We start from the raw sequence: 16,430 nt of genomic DNA, 5'->3' as shown, positions 1-16,430 counted from the left end.
ATTTCAGCAGGCATCTGCCTGACACTTAACATTCCTTTTATAAGCCCTTGGTCGGCTCTCTTTCCCATTCCCCTTAAACTACGAAGCCAAACCATTATTCCTTGGCTCAAAACCCCTACTGCCACTCCAAATTCATTTTAGTAAAATAAATTAACATCATATCCTTAGAAAATTAAGACCAGGAGGAATCAAAACATCAGCTACCTAAGAGAAATTAAACATACATCTACACAGACTTATATATAAATATTCATAATAACCAAAAACTGTAAACAGTTAAAATGTCAGTTATTGGGTGACTGGATAAACAAAGTGTGGTATATCCATATAATGGAAGCATTCAGCAATTAAAAACAAATAATAAAAAACAAAAAAGAAACCATGGATACACACTACAATGCAGACAGAGCTTAAAAACAATATGATATATGAAAGAAATCAGACATAAAAGATTATGTAGGATATGATTCCATTTATAGGAAATCTCCATTATAGGCAAATCTATACAGACAGGAACCAGAGCAGCAGTTGTTCGGGGCTAAGGATGGGAATGGAGAATGACTGAAAATTAGTACATGGAAACTTTCAGGAGTGATGAAATGTCCTAAAACTGGATTGTGGTGATAATTATACAACTCTATGCACTTGCCAAAAGAATCATTGAATTGTACATATCTAGTGAATAAATTTTATGCTACATAATTTATATTTCAATAAAGCTATATAAAATATGGGGAATAAATATGATAGTCACTATTTCCTACAAGATGGTCAGGGAAGAGCTCTCTGATTAAGGCAACATCTGAGCACAGACCTCAAAGAACTGAAAGGGTTAAGTCATGCAAGTATATGGGGGAAGAGCATTAAAAGAAAAAGGAACAAGCACAAGCATCCCAGTTGAGGCAAGCATCCAGTTGAGGTGCATACCTGCAGATCAACCAGAACAAAGAAAGGGGTAGGAAGCCAGATCAGAGAGGAAGTGGGTCAGAATGTGTAGGGCCTTGAAGCCACAATTAGGGATTTGAATTTTACTGAGATAGTAAACAGGATTTTGAGCAAAAGAGTGGCATGATTTAGTATTTTTAAGGGTTTATAAATTTTATTAATCTCTTCAAAGAACCATCTTTTGGCTTTGATTTTCTCTTATTTCACATTTCCTTTCCATGTTTAATTTCATTTTTGAAAATAAACTTTATTTTGGAATAATTTTAGATGCATAGGGAAGTTGCAAAAAAAGTGCAGAGTTCTCCTATAACATTAAAGGAAACTGGGTTAAGTAACTTCTTACATAACCATGTTACATTTATCAAAACTAAGACATTAATACTCATTACTATTAAGTAAACTGCAGATTTTACTCAGATTTCACCCATTTTTCCACTAATATATTTTCCTTCTTCCAGGCTACAATCTAGAATACCACACTGCAGTTGGTGATTTATTTTTAAAAGATCATTCTGGTTGCCCATGGAAGACAGACTAGAAGGAGAGGCAGAAGGTGGGAGACCAATAAGGAACTGTTGTTAACTACTGTAATTGACTAGGAGTGCAGCTTTGGTAGTAAAGAGTAGTTGCATTCTGAATGTATTTTTAAGGTCGAGCTGACAGGAATGATACTGAATAAGGAATGTGAAAGATTTTTTTGAGAAATCAAATATGACTCCAAGGTTTTGGCCTGAGCAAATGGAACGACAGAATTGCCATTTATTAAGAAGGGGAAGATCAATGAATAGATACGAAGGGTAATATAAAAAAATTCAGTTTTGTATATCTTAAATCTGAGATGTTAATGAATTAGACATTCGTATAAAAATGTCAAGTAATAGATATTTGAATCAACATATATAGGGTATTTAAGTACATGAGATTAAGTGAGATCACCTAAAATGTGAATATAGAAGACAAGAGGTCCTAGAACTAAATGCCCTGGGCATTCTCATGTTTAGAGGTCAAAATGATAAGGCGCTCTTAAGGAGGAAGCTAGAAGTAAGAATGAGAATAGAGCAGACACTGGAAGTAGGAAAACCAAGAACGTGATATCCCAGAGGCCATGTGAGTGATTCAAGAAGGAAGAAATTATCAACTCTATCAAACACCACAGAAAAATTGAGAAAAAGAAAGACTAAGAACTTAGTACTGGAATTATGATCACTGAAGTCCCTGATGACCTTAAGCACAGTTTCAGATAAGTGTTGAGAATGAAAGCCTGATTGGAGTGGGTTCATAAGAGAATGGGAGAGAGGAAGTGGAAGTAGCAAAACCAGAGCAACTTTCAAGAGTTCTGCTATAAGGAGAATAGAGAAGTGGGGTGGTTGCCGCAAGAGGATGTGGACTTTTTGTTTTATTATGAGATGGGAAATATACCCATGGCTCTGTCCTTGAATTCTTTTTTTTCTCTACTTGCAATGGTTTTCTTGGTGATCTCATCCAGGTTTTTGGCTACAAAATACTTATATTCTGATGATTCCCCAGTTTATTATCTCCAGTCTGGATCTCCTTCATTAAATTCCAGATTTATATCCAACTGTCTACTCAAGATCACTATGTGGATAAACAAAAGTCATCTCAAACATAATGTCCAAAACTGAGTTCAGGTCTTCCCTCCAAACCTGCTCCTCTTTCAGCTTTCTGTATCTCACTAAAGGCAACACCGAATTTCCTAATGCTCAGGTATAAAATCCTGGAGTTATGCTTAAGTCTTCTTTTCCTCATGCTCTACATCCAATCTATTGGTAAATCCTTCTAACGTTAACTTCAAAACATATACAGAATTCAACCCCTTCTCATCACTTCTACTGTACTCACTCTGGTCCAAGACACCATTATCTTTGCTGTGGTTAAGCAAAAATTTTCCTCATTGATTTGTTTCCAACTCTTGCCCCTCTCCTCACTCTATTCCAGCTACAAAGACCTAGTATACATACCAGGCACACTCCCCTAGATAACCAGATACCTTCTTCCTCTCCAGCTCCAGTTCTTTACTCAAATTCATCCTCTCAGTGACGCCTTCTCTGAGTATCTTATTCGAAATTGCCAATATTATCCAGCTGCTTTATTTTTCTTTACTAGCATTCACCACCTGATATAACATATATTTTGTCAGTTTATTTCATTGTCTGTGTCCTCCAACTAGAATGTAAATTCTCAAAGGACAGGCATTAGTTTCTTTTGTTCACTGCCATATCCTCAGCACCTACAACAGTGCCTTGAAAAGAGGTGGCACTCAGTAAATAGTTACTGAATAAATCAATATATTTACATGTTAAGAAATACACTATTAGCTAGAAATCTGACAGTCATACTACACTATTTCTTCTTTTCATACATCTCATTACCTATCAAAATCTTACCAATTGTATCTCCTAAATATTGTTGATCAGTCCCCTCCTTTTTACCTTCACCCCATTAATTATCTTTTACTTGGACTACCATCAAAAACCTTCTTAAGTACTCTCCCTGAATCCAATACTGCCAGCCCTATATCTAACTTCCAGTTTGGCTAGCGTGATTTCAGAGCTTAGGACTAAACACATCGCCTACCCCATTCCACTCCACTTCCTAACCCCAGCTTAAAACACCTTAAATGGCTGTAGCAGGGGTCAGCAAACTTCTCCTGTAAAATGGAAAACAGTAAATAGTTTATGCTTTGCAGGACATATGGTCTCTGTCCCAACTGCTCAACTTTAGTGTTAGAACACAAATGCAGTCATAGAAAATACGTAAGTAAATGGGTGTGGCTGTGTTCCAAAAAAATTTTATTTTCAAGAATGGGAAGTGAATTGGACATGGCCTCCTGATCCAGAGGATAAAGTAAAACCCTTTAACACAGATTACAGGGTGTTAACTTATGTCTGTGTATCTCTAATTTCATCTCTCAACTTTCAACTTTGTATTCTATAATGGAAGTGCTTATACTTCCACATACATATTACACCTGTATGCTTTTGTTCACATGCCCTTCCCAACTATCTTTTAGTTAACTCATACTGTTTAAGACTTGGCTCAGGCAACATCCCTTCTTAGAGGCGTTCCTTGAACACTTAAGTTGGGAAAAGTGCCCTTCTTGATCTCTCAGAGAACTCCAATGCATACCTCTATTCTACATTTATTATACTATATTGAAATTTTGTTTAAATCTACCATCTCTAGCTTTAAGTTCCTGGTAGGTGGGGATTAGATTATTCATTTTCATAACTCCACCATCTAGCATATATTAAGCACTCAATAACTTTTTGAGTTGAACTAAAGGCTCCTCATAGTAATAAAGCTGAAGTAACTCAAGCATTACTGGGAATTTTTGTTAATATGCTGGGTCTGAAAAAAAAATCGGCAAACACCAACATCAAGAATATAGTTAAATTGTCATTTAAAATATTTAATCTAATGCCAATACTAGTATTTAAGAGAGAGCAGGCAAGAATCTTTAAATCATCGTGCCAAAATGCGAACTAAGACTTACTTCAATTTGAAGAGCCAGTTCCACTTGGTTATGGTAAGAATCTAAAAGTTCTTCAACAGGATGTCTGAAATAAAGAACAGTTATCGTGGCTGAAAAATACTATATACAAGAATGATTGTTTTATTCATCAAAATAAATGCATTCACATTCAAAAGTAAAGTCTGAAAACCTGCAATTAATGCTTTAGATGCCACACCTTGTCATGACTTCTTTATAAGGTTTTTCTATTTGATGCAGATATTTGTTTAAATCCACAGGTGTTTCATCATCTTCTGCCTAAACAAACATATACACAAATATTTACCAAACAATGAAATCCATTCTTTGGTCTTTCTATTGCCAAATTAAACATGGTTAAGTGCATGATAAATTCTTAAAACTGAAGTGATGAGGATTAAAATAGTATCAGTATTAAATATTATTCAAAATTGACTCAAAGTGTTTAAATCTTCTGAAAAAAATTTGTTTTTTAAATGGAAAAGACATAAATGCTTTAAAGTCTAGTTTCTGATATATAAATAGCTACTAAAGCAAAATCACTTCAGTTCTATACAAAAAGTATAGAGAGGGAAAAACACTTTTAAAGATGGTTGACAGTCAAATGAAGGTGGAATGGGGACCAGATGAGGAAGAGACCATCTCATTTTCTGCATTATCTTTCTAATGATAATCAAGTTTCCTTCTACCTTATCCTCAATAAATGAGGTACTGGTCTCTTTAATTGTTACCCTACTATGCAAAATACTCAAGAACATCATTCCTTAAGAAACTGAAAAGAGACGTTAATGATTGCTAAAATGTACTGAATTTTGTAAAACAGTTTCCACCCAAGTGAAATATGTCCTATCTAACATAGGAGCAAAACTTAGAAAAATAAAAGAAAGAGAAAGTAGAAATGATTGATAGTTTTCCAATCAAAATTCTACAAAATAAAGAATGATTCTCTTTAGAGAGTAAAATTCATCAAGTTTTATACAGTAACAAAATGGCCTAAGTTCTTGCATTCTGTTTTGCTTTAACCTCAAAAGAAAGTACTACACTTTTAAAACAGAGAATTAGTTTTCATTTGTGAAAAATAATGTATTTTTCTCAGTTTGGTGCAAAGGTCAATGGGGATCTTTTTCTCCCCCCAACCATACTTAGAATTCAAAATCTTTCTTCTTCATTTCTTCTTAACTGACCCTGATGTTTTCACTGTGTAACTTATTTTAAACTATTGCAAACCAAACTTTTAATTCCTCCAGTTTGATTTTCAAATATGCCTCCAGATCTGAATAGTCTGTTATCTAAACCTCCATGATTGAAAGTCTTCCCACATCTGCTGAAAAGACTTAAGTAGGGGATAAAGAGTTCATCATTCCCAGTCAGACCCCAAAATCTTGGAGAACGTACAAACTGCAAATTGGCCACTAAGCAGAATTATTCAGATTCAATCACTAGCAATTCTGTTATAGGGCACACACTTACTGTTCGGGCCAGATTTTGGCACATTGCGCTTATGGTCAAAAGTTGTAGTTTAATCTCTGTGTCCCACTTTCGACAGTTTTGAATATGTTCATGACTTCCAAGGCAATGATTACTGTTAAAATATATCAATTATTCATCAATGTTATTCTCCTCAAACTAGAAATTATAGAGGTGAGAGTAAAATATAAACTGTATATGCATCAGAAATTGAACAGAATGGTAAAATATAATGATTTTTTAAGTATAAGTATTTAAATAGAGCGACAATTCTACCTGAGAAGAGTTAAAGGAAAGAAGATGACAAAGAAAATTTTAAAAAGGGACAGAGCATTTCTAGAAGGTTCAGAAAAAGATTCATACAGTGAATATGTCAGGCAAATAAAAGGAAATCACAGCTGACCACTGTATAAAGTAATTCTGCTTGCTACAGAAGGAAAATGGAGTCTATAACGATGTGACTATTGCCTCCTGCAAAAGAAAACATTAAGTCCACTTATCAACCAGTTGCCCACCGTTCTTCCCACCTAAGACAATAAGCTTCTTAAGGGAAGATCATATCTTAATTATCTCTCAAATCGCTCTACTGTCTTAGACATGATGTCTTAAACAAAGTATATTTCAATATAAATTTACTGATCCAATGAATCAATTCACTAGAACCCAATGTAATTTTAGATTAAAAATTTAACTGGAAATTTTTCTGATTTAAGGCATTAACAAATGAAATTTCAAAAGATGTTGCTTAGTAATTAAATAAACTTACTTCTGCAGCACTTCCTCTTGACCACAAACTTTCAGAACATAGCTGCCAACATCTACTTGATTCAAGTCATCATGTACCCAGCAAAGGGCTTGCATTATAATGATTTCTACAGTAGAACTCACTGTAAAAGAGTTAGTCATCATTTTTATTCTACTCTTTTAACTCTTAAGGATACACTTACTCAGATTGTATTTCTTATAATCTAAGACAAGAGATATACAATGCAGGGCACATATATAATTTAAAATTTTCTAGCAGTGACATTGAATAAAGTAAAAAACAGCTGAAGCTAATTTCAGTAGTATGTTTTATTTAATGTAATATATCCAATATATCATTTCAACATATAATCAGTATTTAAAAATTACTAATGAGATAGCTTACATTCTCTTTTCAAACTAAGTTTTTGAAATTTAGTGTGTATTTTACACTTACAACACATCTCAATCTATATTAGCCACATGTGCATAGTGGTTACTATATTAGACAGGGCAGATCTAAAGCAAAGAAAGCCACCTCCCTTTTACAGACTCCTCCAAAAAGGATGACATTTAGCAGTATCTAGCAAACAATTATTTAAACAAAATCAGAAGGAAAAAGAATTACCATTTTAAATGTTTGACATTTGCTTGGTAAATTTTCCAATGGAGAATAAAAATACAGCAAGTAGGAAGTATTGTTCAATTATCACATGGCAATTGCTGAATATTAAGATTACAACATATTAGAAACTAAAGTAATCTTTTAAAGTAACCTCTTTCTACACTGAGAGCTATTAGGTTCAATTTAGAAGACAGTGACTACATCCAAACTTCATGAAAATTAACAGCTTGGCAGAAAAGACCATAAAAACCTCTATTTAATACAATAGCTACATTTCTAAACAGTCACATGTATGGTAATATTTATCATTTGAACACAAAGTACTTCTACTATAATATGGTTACATTTCTTAACAGAGATGTACATTATGAATGTGCACATTTATGAGAACCAAACAATAGGCATTTGAAATATTTTAAATCAATCAAATCTTGATATATCAAGTCAAAATTTGATACAAATTAAAACATTTGCTATCAATGTTTATCCATGCTTATTTCAATCAATTGATCTTTGTTTCCCTTCAATTTTGGTATTAATTCTTACTGCATACTTTATCTTGTAGTAACATGTAATGGAAAAGAATCTGAAAAAATATATATGTATGTATATGCATAATTGAATCACTTTGCTGTACAACTGAAACTAACATTGTAAATCAACTACACTTAAATAAAAAAAATTTTTTTCAATTCTTACTGAATACTTTAATGATTCCCAAAGCAAAATTTAAGGTATGTTTAAAAACAATAATTCTTGTGGGGAGACTACAGCTCAATGGTAGAATGCATACTTAGCATGCATGAGGTCCTGGGTTTACTCCCCAGTACCTTCATTAAAAGAAAGAAAGAAACAAACAAACCTAATTACCTCCCCTCAACAAAAAATAAAATTAAATTAAAACAAAACAAAACCAAACCAGTAACTCTTCCTTTAGGAAATAAAGAATTGAACTATAAGTAGCCTTTCTAGATAATGCTTTGGGGCTTTGACCAAGAGCCTCTGATATACCAAGTTACTCAGCAGTTTTTAGAGAAATACATAGTTAAAAAGGTAAACTGTTTTCTCACTAATCCAAACCAGAAAGCTATCAATATGAATGGCAATTTTGGGGAAAATAACTAATGCATGTTAAGTATATAACCACACACACACACCAATTTTTGAAGGATACCTAATGATAACAGAGTCCGTTAACTGAAAGAATGATAACATTAACATCTTAAACACTTTCTCCCCAGTCAAAGCAAAACAAGATTGCTGGGGAACTGCAAACCTACCATCGCATGTAAAGGTAACTGGTAGTTGAAATCCTTCAATTTCAATGGAGACCTTCACGCTAGCATTTTCTCCACATATGTTCCTTTGCACTGTGACTGGACTTAACAAATAGCCTGGATTTGTGCAATGATTGGTATATGGAAAGTTGGTCTTCAATCTATTCACAAAAAAGAAGAAATTAAATTCTTTTTTTGAAAGCTGCATTTGACAGCCATGAGCAAGGCTTTGCATGCTTACAGTCATCCAATTCTAGAGCAGCTCAGGAGAACTGCAATGAATGGATCCCTGTCAAAACTCTAAAATACCAGCATTTGCCTTTTAAGTAAAAGTAATTCAAAGAAAGAAATTAAGTACTGCCAGGATACCTTTGGTAACGTTATCAACAATAACCAAGCACACACTGGATACATAACATTAAATGAGGTTCACTGCTTCAGATTTTTCGCTAAACAGCATAATTACACAAAATGACACATTTTAAATGAACTACTGATAATATAGGCAATATAACCTTAAATTGTAATTGCCAGAGGTTAGAAAGTTTGTTGTCTTTTAAAAATCTTTCTTCTGAGATCCTTTTTCCTACACATTGTTTTTGGTTGTTAGACAATGATAGAGAAACATAGACAATGGGTTTTTACAGTACTATGAGGACTTCAGTCCCTCAAAGTGATTTCTAAAACTTAAGGAATGGCAAAAATTGCCTGTTAAGTATTCTTGGTACTAATAGAAGCAACATAGTTTAAATTAAAACATATGAGCATGGAGTATGGCTTATCTCTAGACAGCACTTCTGTTATCTGAAAACAAAGGAGGATTTGATGCCTTCTTTAGACTTGTGGGCTTCCTTTAACTGACTTTTTTCTGGAAGTTAGAGGACAAGTTCCAATCTTCTCATCTGCTTTTCATAAGGCTATAAGTGGAATGAATGCTGGGAGTATTACCTATTTGCTTCTGTAGAGATTAAAATAATCAAGTCATAGGAATAGAATAAAAGTAGTTTGAGTTGACAAAAAGGAATGCTGCTCTAGAGAGGCAGCAAGTGCAACTGCACAGCCTCTAAAGCTGTGGACAAGCCTAAGTTTAAATCTAAGTTTAACCTAAGTTTAAATCTTGATTTTACTGCTTAACTGTGTGACCTTCAGCAAGTTACTGAATCTCCTTGTCGCTTCAGTCTCCTCTTCTGTAAACTGAGGATACTACTACTACTAACCTTGTGGGGTTTTTGTGAGAATTATGTGAATTAAGTTTATAAAACACTCAGAACAGTGTCTAGTACATGGTAAGTGCTATAAGCATCTTACCAAATGAATGACTGAGTGAATAAATAAATCTGGTTTCTGCACTGTGATCTTAAGTGCCACAAAAGATCCCATATAAAAGAAATGTAACTGGAAAAAAGGTAATATGAAGTAATAAATTGATATTAGAAATGCACCTTTAGATGTGGACACATTACCTTCAGATATTTGATTGTTGCCAAGCTTACCCCTCTGCCACACAGTGACAAGACCATCACAGGACCAGCCTAAGATTCTTATTGTTTCTCACATACTTGGTACTCCCTTGTTTCCTACAGTATGAAACAGATGCTCATAGCAAATCATGAAATTAATTAATATATGAAATGGTAAAGAACTTTATATCCAAGTAAGCCTTCAATTTTCAGAAATCCTTAAGGATGATAAAAGGAAAATCAGAAATTCCTGATGATAGCTCAGAAATCAAGAATTTATTGAACAAAAAGTCTAGTGATAAAAGATGCATTTATAAACTTGACTTTGAAGGGGAAAAAAAATCTTCATTTCTTTTTCCTAAAATAAGTATTTTCTTTTATACAACAATGTGAATGTCACTTAATATCACAGAACTATACATGTAAAAATGGTTAAAATAATAAATTTTTGTTATGCATATTTACCACAATAAAAAAAAATTTAATGAGTCCTTTCTGTCTCTGCTTGACACCGTGGAAGATAGAACAGAAAAATACAGTAACTTCCTTTGTTTCTCTATAAAATTAATGACTTTTTCCATTCTCATAGTATTGTTTGCTTTATAGAATTGGGAAAAAATTAAGATGGTAATAGATTCCTTCAAGTTGGGGTTTTTTTCTTATAACTAAACTTTTAAACATACAAGAGCAGATTATAATTTATCAAATAGCAAAGAATAGATTATTCACTTAAATATAATAAGCCAGATAAGGTATTTTTATGAACACTCTAAACCATATATTGTAGTCTGATGTTCTTAAGTAATTACCTATAAAGAGCCTTTTTTTAAACTCTAATGATCATTTTCTCTTAAAATTTCCATTTCCCTATTACCACCAAAGAAATGGCTTTGTTTAAAATGGCTCTATAGTTCAGGAAATTTAATATCTCTATGCATATACTAAAATCTTTCATGGTTTATTTTTCTATTGTGTGCTATCAAATTATAAAGTTACATCCAGATAGAGCTAAATCGGAGAGGGCATTGGTGGTTCAGTGGTAGAATTCTCGCCTCCCAGACAGAGCCAAATCATGTAAAATCAGGACAGAAGAGATTAAAATGAGGGCTTTAATGAGGGTTTTTAATTAAGCTGACACTACTTTTTAAGAAAGTTCAGTCAGCATTGTTTAGAATATAACCAAATGCAGAGGTGAAGTCCTTGAAAATCTACAGGGAGTCAAGACACTCTTATAGGATATAAGTATTAGGCTGGAAACATATATGAAGAAAAGAAACTAAAGGCTATTCAGAATGACAAGCATAAAATGCAGTTTCTCTTCTTATCCTAGGAGACCACAAGTGACTCCCAATGGTATCTAACATTCCTCTAAGAACTTTCTCTGGACCTATGTAACTAGTAGATACAGCAAGCTTTGTTAATTATGGTTAAGCGTGAAAAGAAAGAAAACCAGAAATAAAAAATGAGAAAATGCAGTAATAGTTAAATGTCCTGAATCACAGTATTTAGAAATTTAAACTGAAAAAAAAAAAAAAAAAAAAAGACCCTTGAGATCACTAGTCCAATTCTCGAATTTTACAGAAGTAAAAAAAAATAAGGCCTGCAACTGACACTAATTCTAAGTCTGTTATACAGTATCCTTAACTGTAAACAAATATCATCCTGACAGTCTTACACTAATATCATAACTGAAGTAAAATAACTAAATGAATCATTTCAAGAGATTTCAAAAAATAAGGAATTGGCTAAGAATATAAATACTTGTTTTTAAAATCCACTGCAGAAATAAGCATACTGGAAAAAAAAAAATAGAAAGAGCCATTAGTTTCTTCAAGGGACATCTCCTGACCCCAATCTCCAAAGGTACAAGGAATAAGAGGAGTTCCTAGAACATGGCTTCAAAAACACCTCCACCTCTTACTTATCTGAAATATTTGTTGCAATCATACTCTACTAATGGAAATAAAATACAAAAAGAATTCATTCTCTCAAAAAAAAAAAAAAAAAGAATTCATTCTCTCTAGTTCCTCTGGGGTTTTATATTACATAAGCCATCTGGGTGGGTGGTGGGTGTGTGTGTTGTGTGTGTGTGTGTGTTGTGTGTGTAAATAAAAATGATCATTTTAGCTTAGCGGCCAAGTTTGTGTAAATAACTCTAAGATTCAAATGTGGGAAAAAAGGCAGATTACAAATAGCCTAATTTCCCAACTTGCAAAGCTTAAATGCAACAGTCATTTGACACAGTCTAATAGACAGGGCTTGTTTGGGAAGACAATTAAAGTAATTAGATGAACACACAATAGATTATTTCCAAACCTTTAAGGTAAAAGAAAATCTCCAAATTGTTAACCATACAAACATAATGGTTTAACAGCATAGGTAATTTCTAATACATGCAATTTACATTCTAAGTCTATTTTAAATGCCTGCTGAAAAAAAATGAGTTTTAAAAATCCAGATAAGAGTAACCTTTGCAGGAAAGAAAAAGTGACTCTTCTGGTATTCTTCTTCTTTTTTCCCCAAATGTAGTCTAAAGTAGAAATGGAATACTGGCTAAAAGATGACATACAGGAAGACAGAAATATTACCAATAGTCTAGAAAGTCTATTAAAATATTAATAAGACCCTTGTCATTAAAATGATGAATATATTCAAAAGTGATCTGGAAATCCCAAACTCTGCTGTGCTTAAACCACACCAGGGGAAATACTGGATTCAGAATAAATCTCCCAGTAATGATCTATTTTTCCTTCTTTTGATAACAGATCTCATCCCCTTGGCCATAATGTCTGCTGTTCCACTCTTTCCTTCCGTGGGACTTTTCTTTCTCATGCTGGCTGAAACAACTCTTTCCTTTCTGCTAACAAGACCATCAGAATATCAAGTCTAAATTATCAGTGGCTATATTCTCTGCCTTCAAATCCCAACTGCAGTAGAAGAAAATGAAGCCAACAGACATGGTAGAAAGGCAGCAGGGAAAAAGGGAAGAAGAAGGAAAGGAGAGTCCAAAGGGAGAAGGGATGAGTTACAGTGTGCAAATTCCTGGATCTTGCTGTCGCTCAGCTCTGCCCCGCCCTTCCTCTTTCTGCTATATGGGTTTGTGAACCAGTACACAACCTTTGATTTATGCTAGTTTAAGATGCATTTCTTGCACTCATAACAGAAGTCTTGACTAATACATTGATATAATGGAAAGAAAACACACTGAACCAGAAGCAACAAAGACCTGGCTCTGTTACAGACTAGCTGACTAAACTTTAGTAGGTAACTTCTCTGAGTCTGTTTCCTCATGTATAAAGAACATTGGACACATTTAAGACTAAAAGAACATTTTAGAAATGCATTTTTCTAATCTTCAGAAAATATATATGCTCCTCTAATCTTCCCTGTTATATCATCTCTTAAATTTAAGTAGAACAGTATTTTGAATGCTAGAAAATTTACAGAAAAATTAAATCTCCCTAAAACAAAAAAAGGCATTTTCTAATTTTAATGAAACTTTTATGTTTAAGCCATGTTTTCCCTTGTTAATACAGTATCAGAAACCTACTGTCTGATTTCATTGTTTTTCTTCTAAATGCTCAGAAACCAAACAGGTTCAACTATAGCTTGTGTTAATGTACCAATTCACTGTCCTGAAATTTTACCCACAGGGAGAAAATAATAAAAAACTTAAAATTTTTAGAATTATTAGCACTAAGCTGGTTTTCAAGTTAAAATTTTAAGAAACAAATATTTAATTAAAAAAATCTTTATTTTACAAAGAAAAATTCCTTACTTTGTAATAGATTGACAAAAGGCTGCCACTTCCTCGTTCTGTATTTCAATTTCTTGTAGAACAGAATTTTCAGTTGGTAAAGTACTGGTCCCATTTGGGTCTCTCTGTAATGAAAAAAGTGTTTTTATTTTAAAAGTAAAAGATCCCCAAAATGCTAAAGAGCAATACAGCATAGACATATTTTTACGAAAATACGTACAAAGAAATGACGGTAAAATAAATCGTATCAATAACAAAGTTTTAAAGTATGGATTTCCACCTTTGTAAAAGTAATGCCAACTAAACCTTATTTTAAAGTTCACGGGTTTTACTTGCTCAAAAGTAGAAACAGGCTGCATGTTGTATTGGTCAATAAGAATGGAATGCTAAGGACATTTCCATTAAAAATCTTCTAGAAATGAACACTTCAGAAAATTAACAGTCGAATAAAATGAAAGGATTACCCTCTGTTTTAAGAAAATGAAGAGATCAAGCCCATTTGGGACTCCTCTAGTAGGTCAGGAATTCTATACATTCAAGTGAGGCCCCAAAATCCAAGAAACAGCTGGTTCTTTATGTAAGAGAATGAGTTTTAGGAGTTAGTGGGCATTTTCTACGTTAATAAACATGTACAAACATCCTGACAGTCCTTCAAAAGTTTATGTCTGATCAAAATTTGTGTGCAACACTTAGGGAGATAAATTCACCACGCAAGCAGAGTCCATTTAGAGGTGTTTTGACTTACTACATAAAAATACTTGATTTAGCACAAATTTCAAATGTAGATTTCCTTTAAAATTAAAATGGGACCATTCTCAATTCAAAAATAAGTGAATGAGATCACCGTGTATAAATTTGAAGAACTGTAATGGATTTCAATGACCATGACACACAAGAAGATTTTGTCAGGAAATTAAACTGAAAACTCAGGGCAACAATTCCTTTATGAATTTGCTGCTTTTAAAATGTGGCAGAGCCCTTTCAGCTAGAATGTGATATGCACATTGGAGAGGGACCGCCAGCCTTGAATTCTAGAAAAATCGCAACTACAAATAACAGAGCTCATGGGAAACAGAGTTAAGGCAGACTACTCAAAATCAGTGTAACTGTAGTCAAAGCCCCAACTAAAACAATATCAAGTCCTTATAAAAACACTAGCACAATTAAATCTCCACTTGAATTTGCACCTAGAATTATGGTCTTCAATCCTTTGAAGCCTCCTTAAACTCTGGAACTTCTGCTTCCTAATTTGTTATATGGATTCTTAAGGGCACTTGCTTCTAGTGAAGACAAAATGAAGTTAAAAATATAATCCAGGATGTAGACTTCTGCACCAAGGTTCTCAATACAAAACAAAATGTCTTTGACAACTTCTTTGTCCGTACTCACTGCTTCACCAGAATGCTTAACCCTGAGGAATGTGGAAGCAATCTTGAAGTTACTCATTCAATCACCATTTTCACTTCTGCAGGATTTTCAGTGTTTTCCTTAATATTTCCTTTACTAAGGCTTTCTTTTTAACTATGAGAGAGTTTGTTCTTGATTGCTTTAAACTGTTAACATACTGGAAAGATTATTTTTGAACTAATGTTACTTTCCCATTATACTGACATCAATCCCATTTACCAATTATATATGCAAATTTGTGTTACAGAAACAAGCACTATAGCAAATAGACCATACTTTCCTAAAAATGGATTTTTATATTTCAAGCCCTCTGGTTTGACACTCCAAATTTGTTACCATCTAATCCAATCATATTTCCCAGAACTTCCTAAATGAATACTATGTCCCAGTTAGCTTGAATCATATTCTGTTCCTATAAAACACAAACTGAACTATGTTGCCTCTGAAACTTTGTCTTGAATGCCGTCCTCCTAACCTTCCCCCACAAGTCAAAGATCTATTAGTTTTTAAGGCCCAATGGAATGTCACTTCATCTACAATATCTTGAGTATTCAGTATGAAGCATTTCTTCCCTCTTAGCACTTCTAAGCACTTAGTCTGAACCAAACACCATATCATTACATTCTGTTTTATATTTGCCCTAATGTGGAAGCTCCTTGAAGACAAGAATCAACTTTTATTAAATTGTATATTTCTGTAAAACTTTATATCCAGTACAGAAGGCACCCAACCATTGGTTAAATTGTTGAATGTTTTGCTTCCTCCAAAAACAAGTTATAATTTACTTCCATATAATGAACGAACTTCGCATAGCATTCATAAAACACTGAACGAATATAAGGCACCATGTAGTTCCTTTAAGCATCTCCTAAAAAAGAATAGTGGTAATTTTCATTATTAATATCAGATTCTAAAAAATAAGCTTTTTCTAATTATTATCACTACAAAAGTAATATTTAAACTACAATGAGATACCACCTCACACCCATTAAGATGGTTACCATTAAAAAAACAGAAAACAACAAATGTTGGTGAGGATGTAGAAACACTGGAACCCTTGGGCATTGCTGATAGTAATGCAAAATGGTACAGCCACTGTATAAAACAGTATGATGGTTCCTCAAACAATTAAAAATATAATTACCACATGATCCAGCAACTCCACTTCTAGATATACACCGAAAAGAACTGAAAGCAGGTCTTGAGATATTTGTACACCCATGTTCATAGGAGTATT

General features: G+C 33.4%; 1 protein-coding gene across 1 annotated transcript in view; it reads right to left on the bottom strand.

The window, feature by feature from the left end:
• PIK3C2A (phosphatidylinositol-4-phosphate 3-kinase catalytic subunit type 2 alpha) overlaps positions 1 to 16,430 on the bottom strand; it is an 88,850-nt gene that overhangs the window by 38,686 nt on the left and 33,734 nt on the right. The window contains exons 3-8 of the mRNA XM_010977220.3: positions 13,808 to 13,911; positions 8,573 to 8,730; positions 6,690 to 6,810; positions 5,927 to 6,038; positions 4,656 to 4,735; positions 4,460 to 4,523 (exon numbers count right to left, since the gene is read on the bottom strand). Coding sequence (XP_010975522.2) covers positions 4,460 to 4,523; positions 4,656 to 4,735; positions 5,927 to 6,038; positions 6,690 to 6,810; positions 8,573 to 8,730; positions 13,808 to 13,911 — 639 coding nt within the window. The remainder of the gene's footprint in view (positions 1 to 4,459; positions 4,524 to 4,655; positions 4,736 to 5,926; positions 6,039 to 6,689; positions 6,811 to 8,572; positions 8,731 to 13,807; positions 13,912 to 16,430) is intronic.

Source organism: Camelus dromedarius, chromosome 12 (assembly GCF_036321535.1).
Source record: "Camelus dromedarius isolate mCamDro1 chromosome 12, mCamDro1.pat, whole genome shotgun sequence".
NCBI classification, from domain to species: domain Eukaryota; kingdom Metazoa; phylum Chordata; class Mammalia; order Artiodactyla; family Camelidae; genus Camelus; species Camelus dromedarius.
This window is presented reverse-complemented; position numbering and strand designations above follow the sequence as displayed.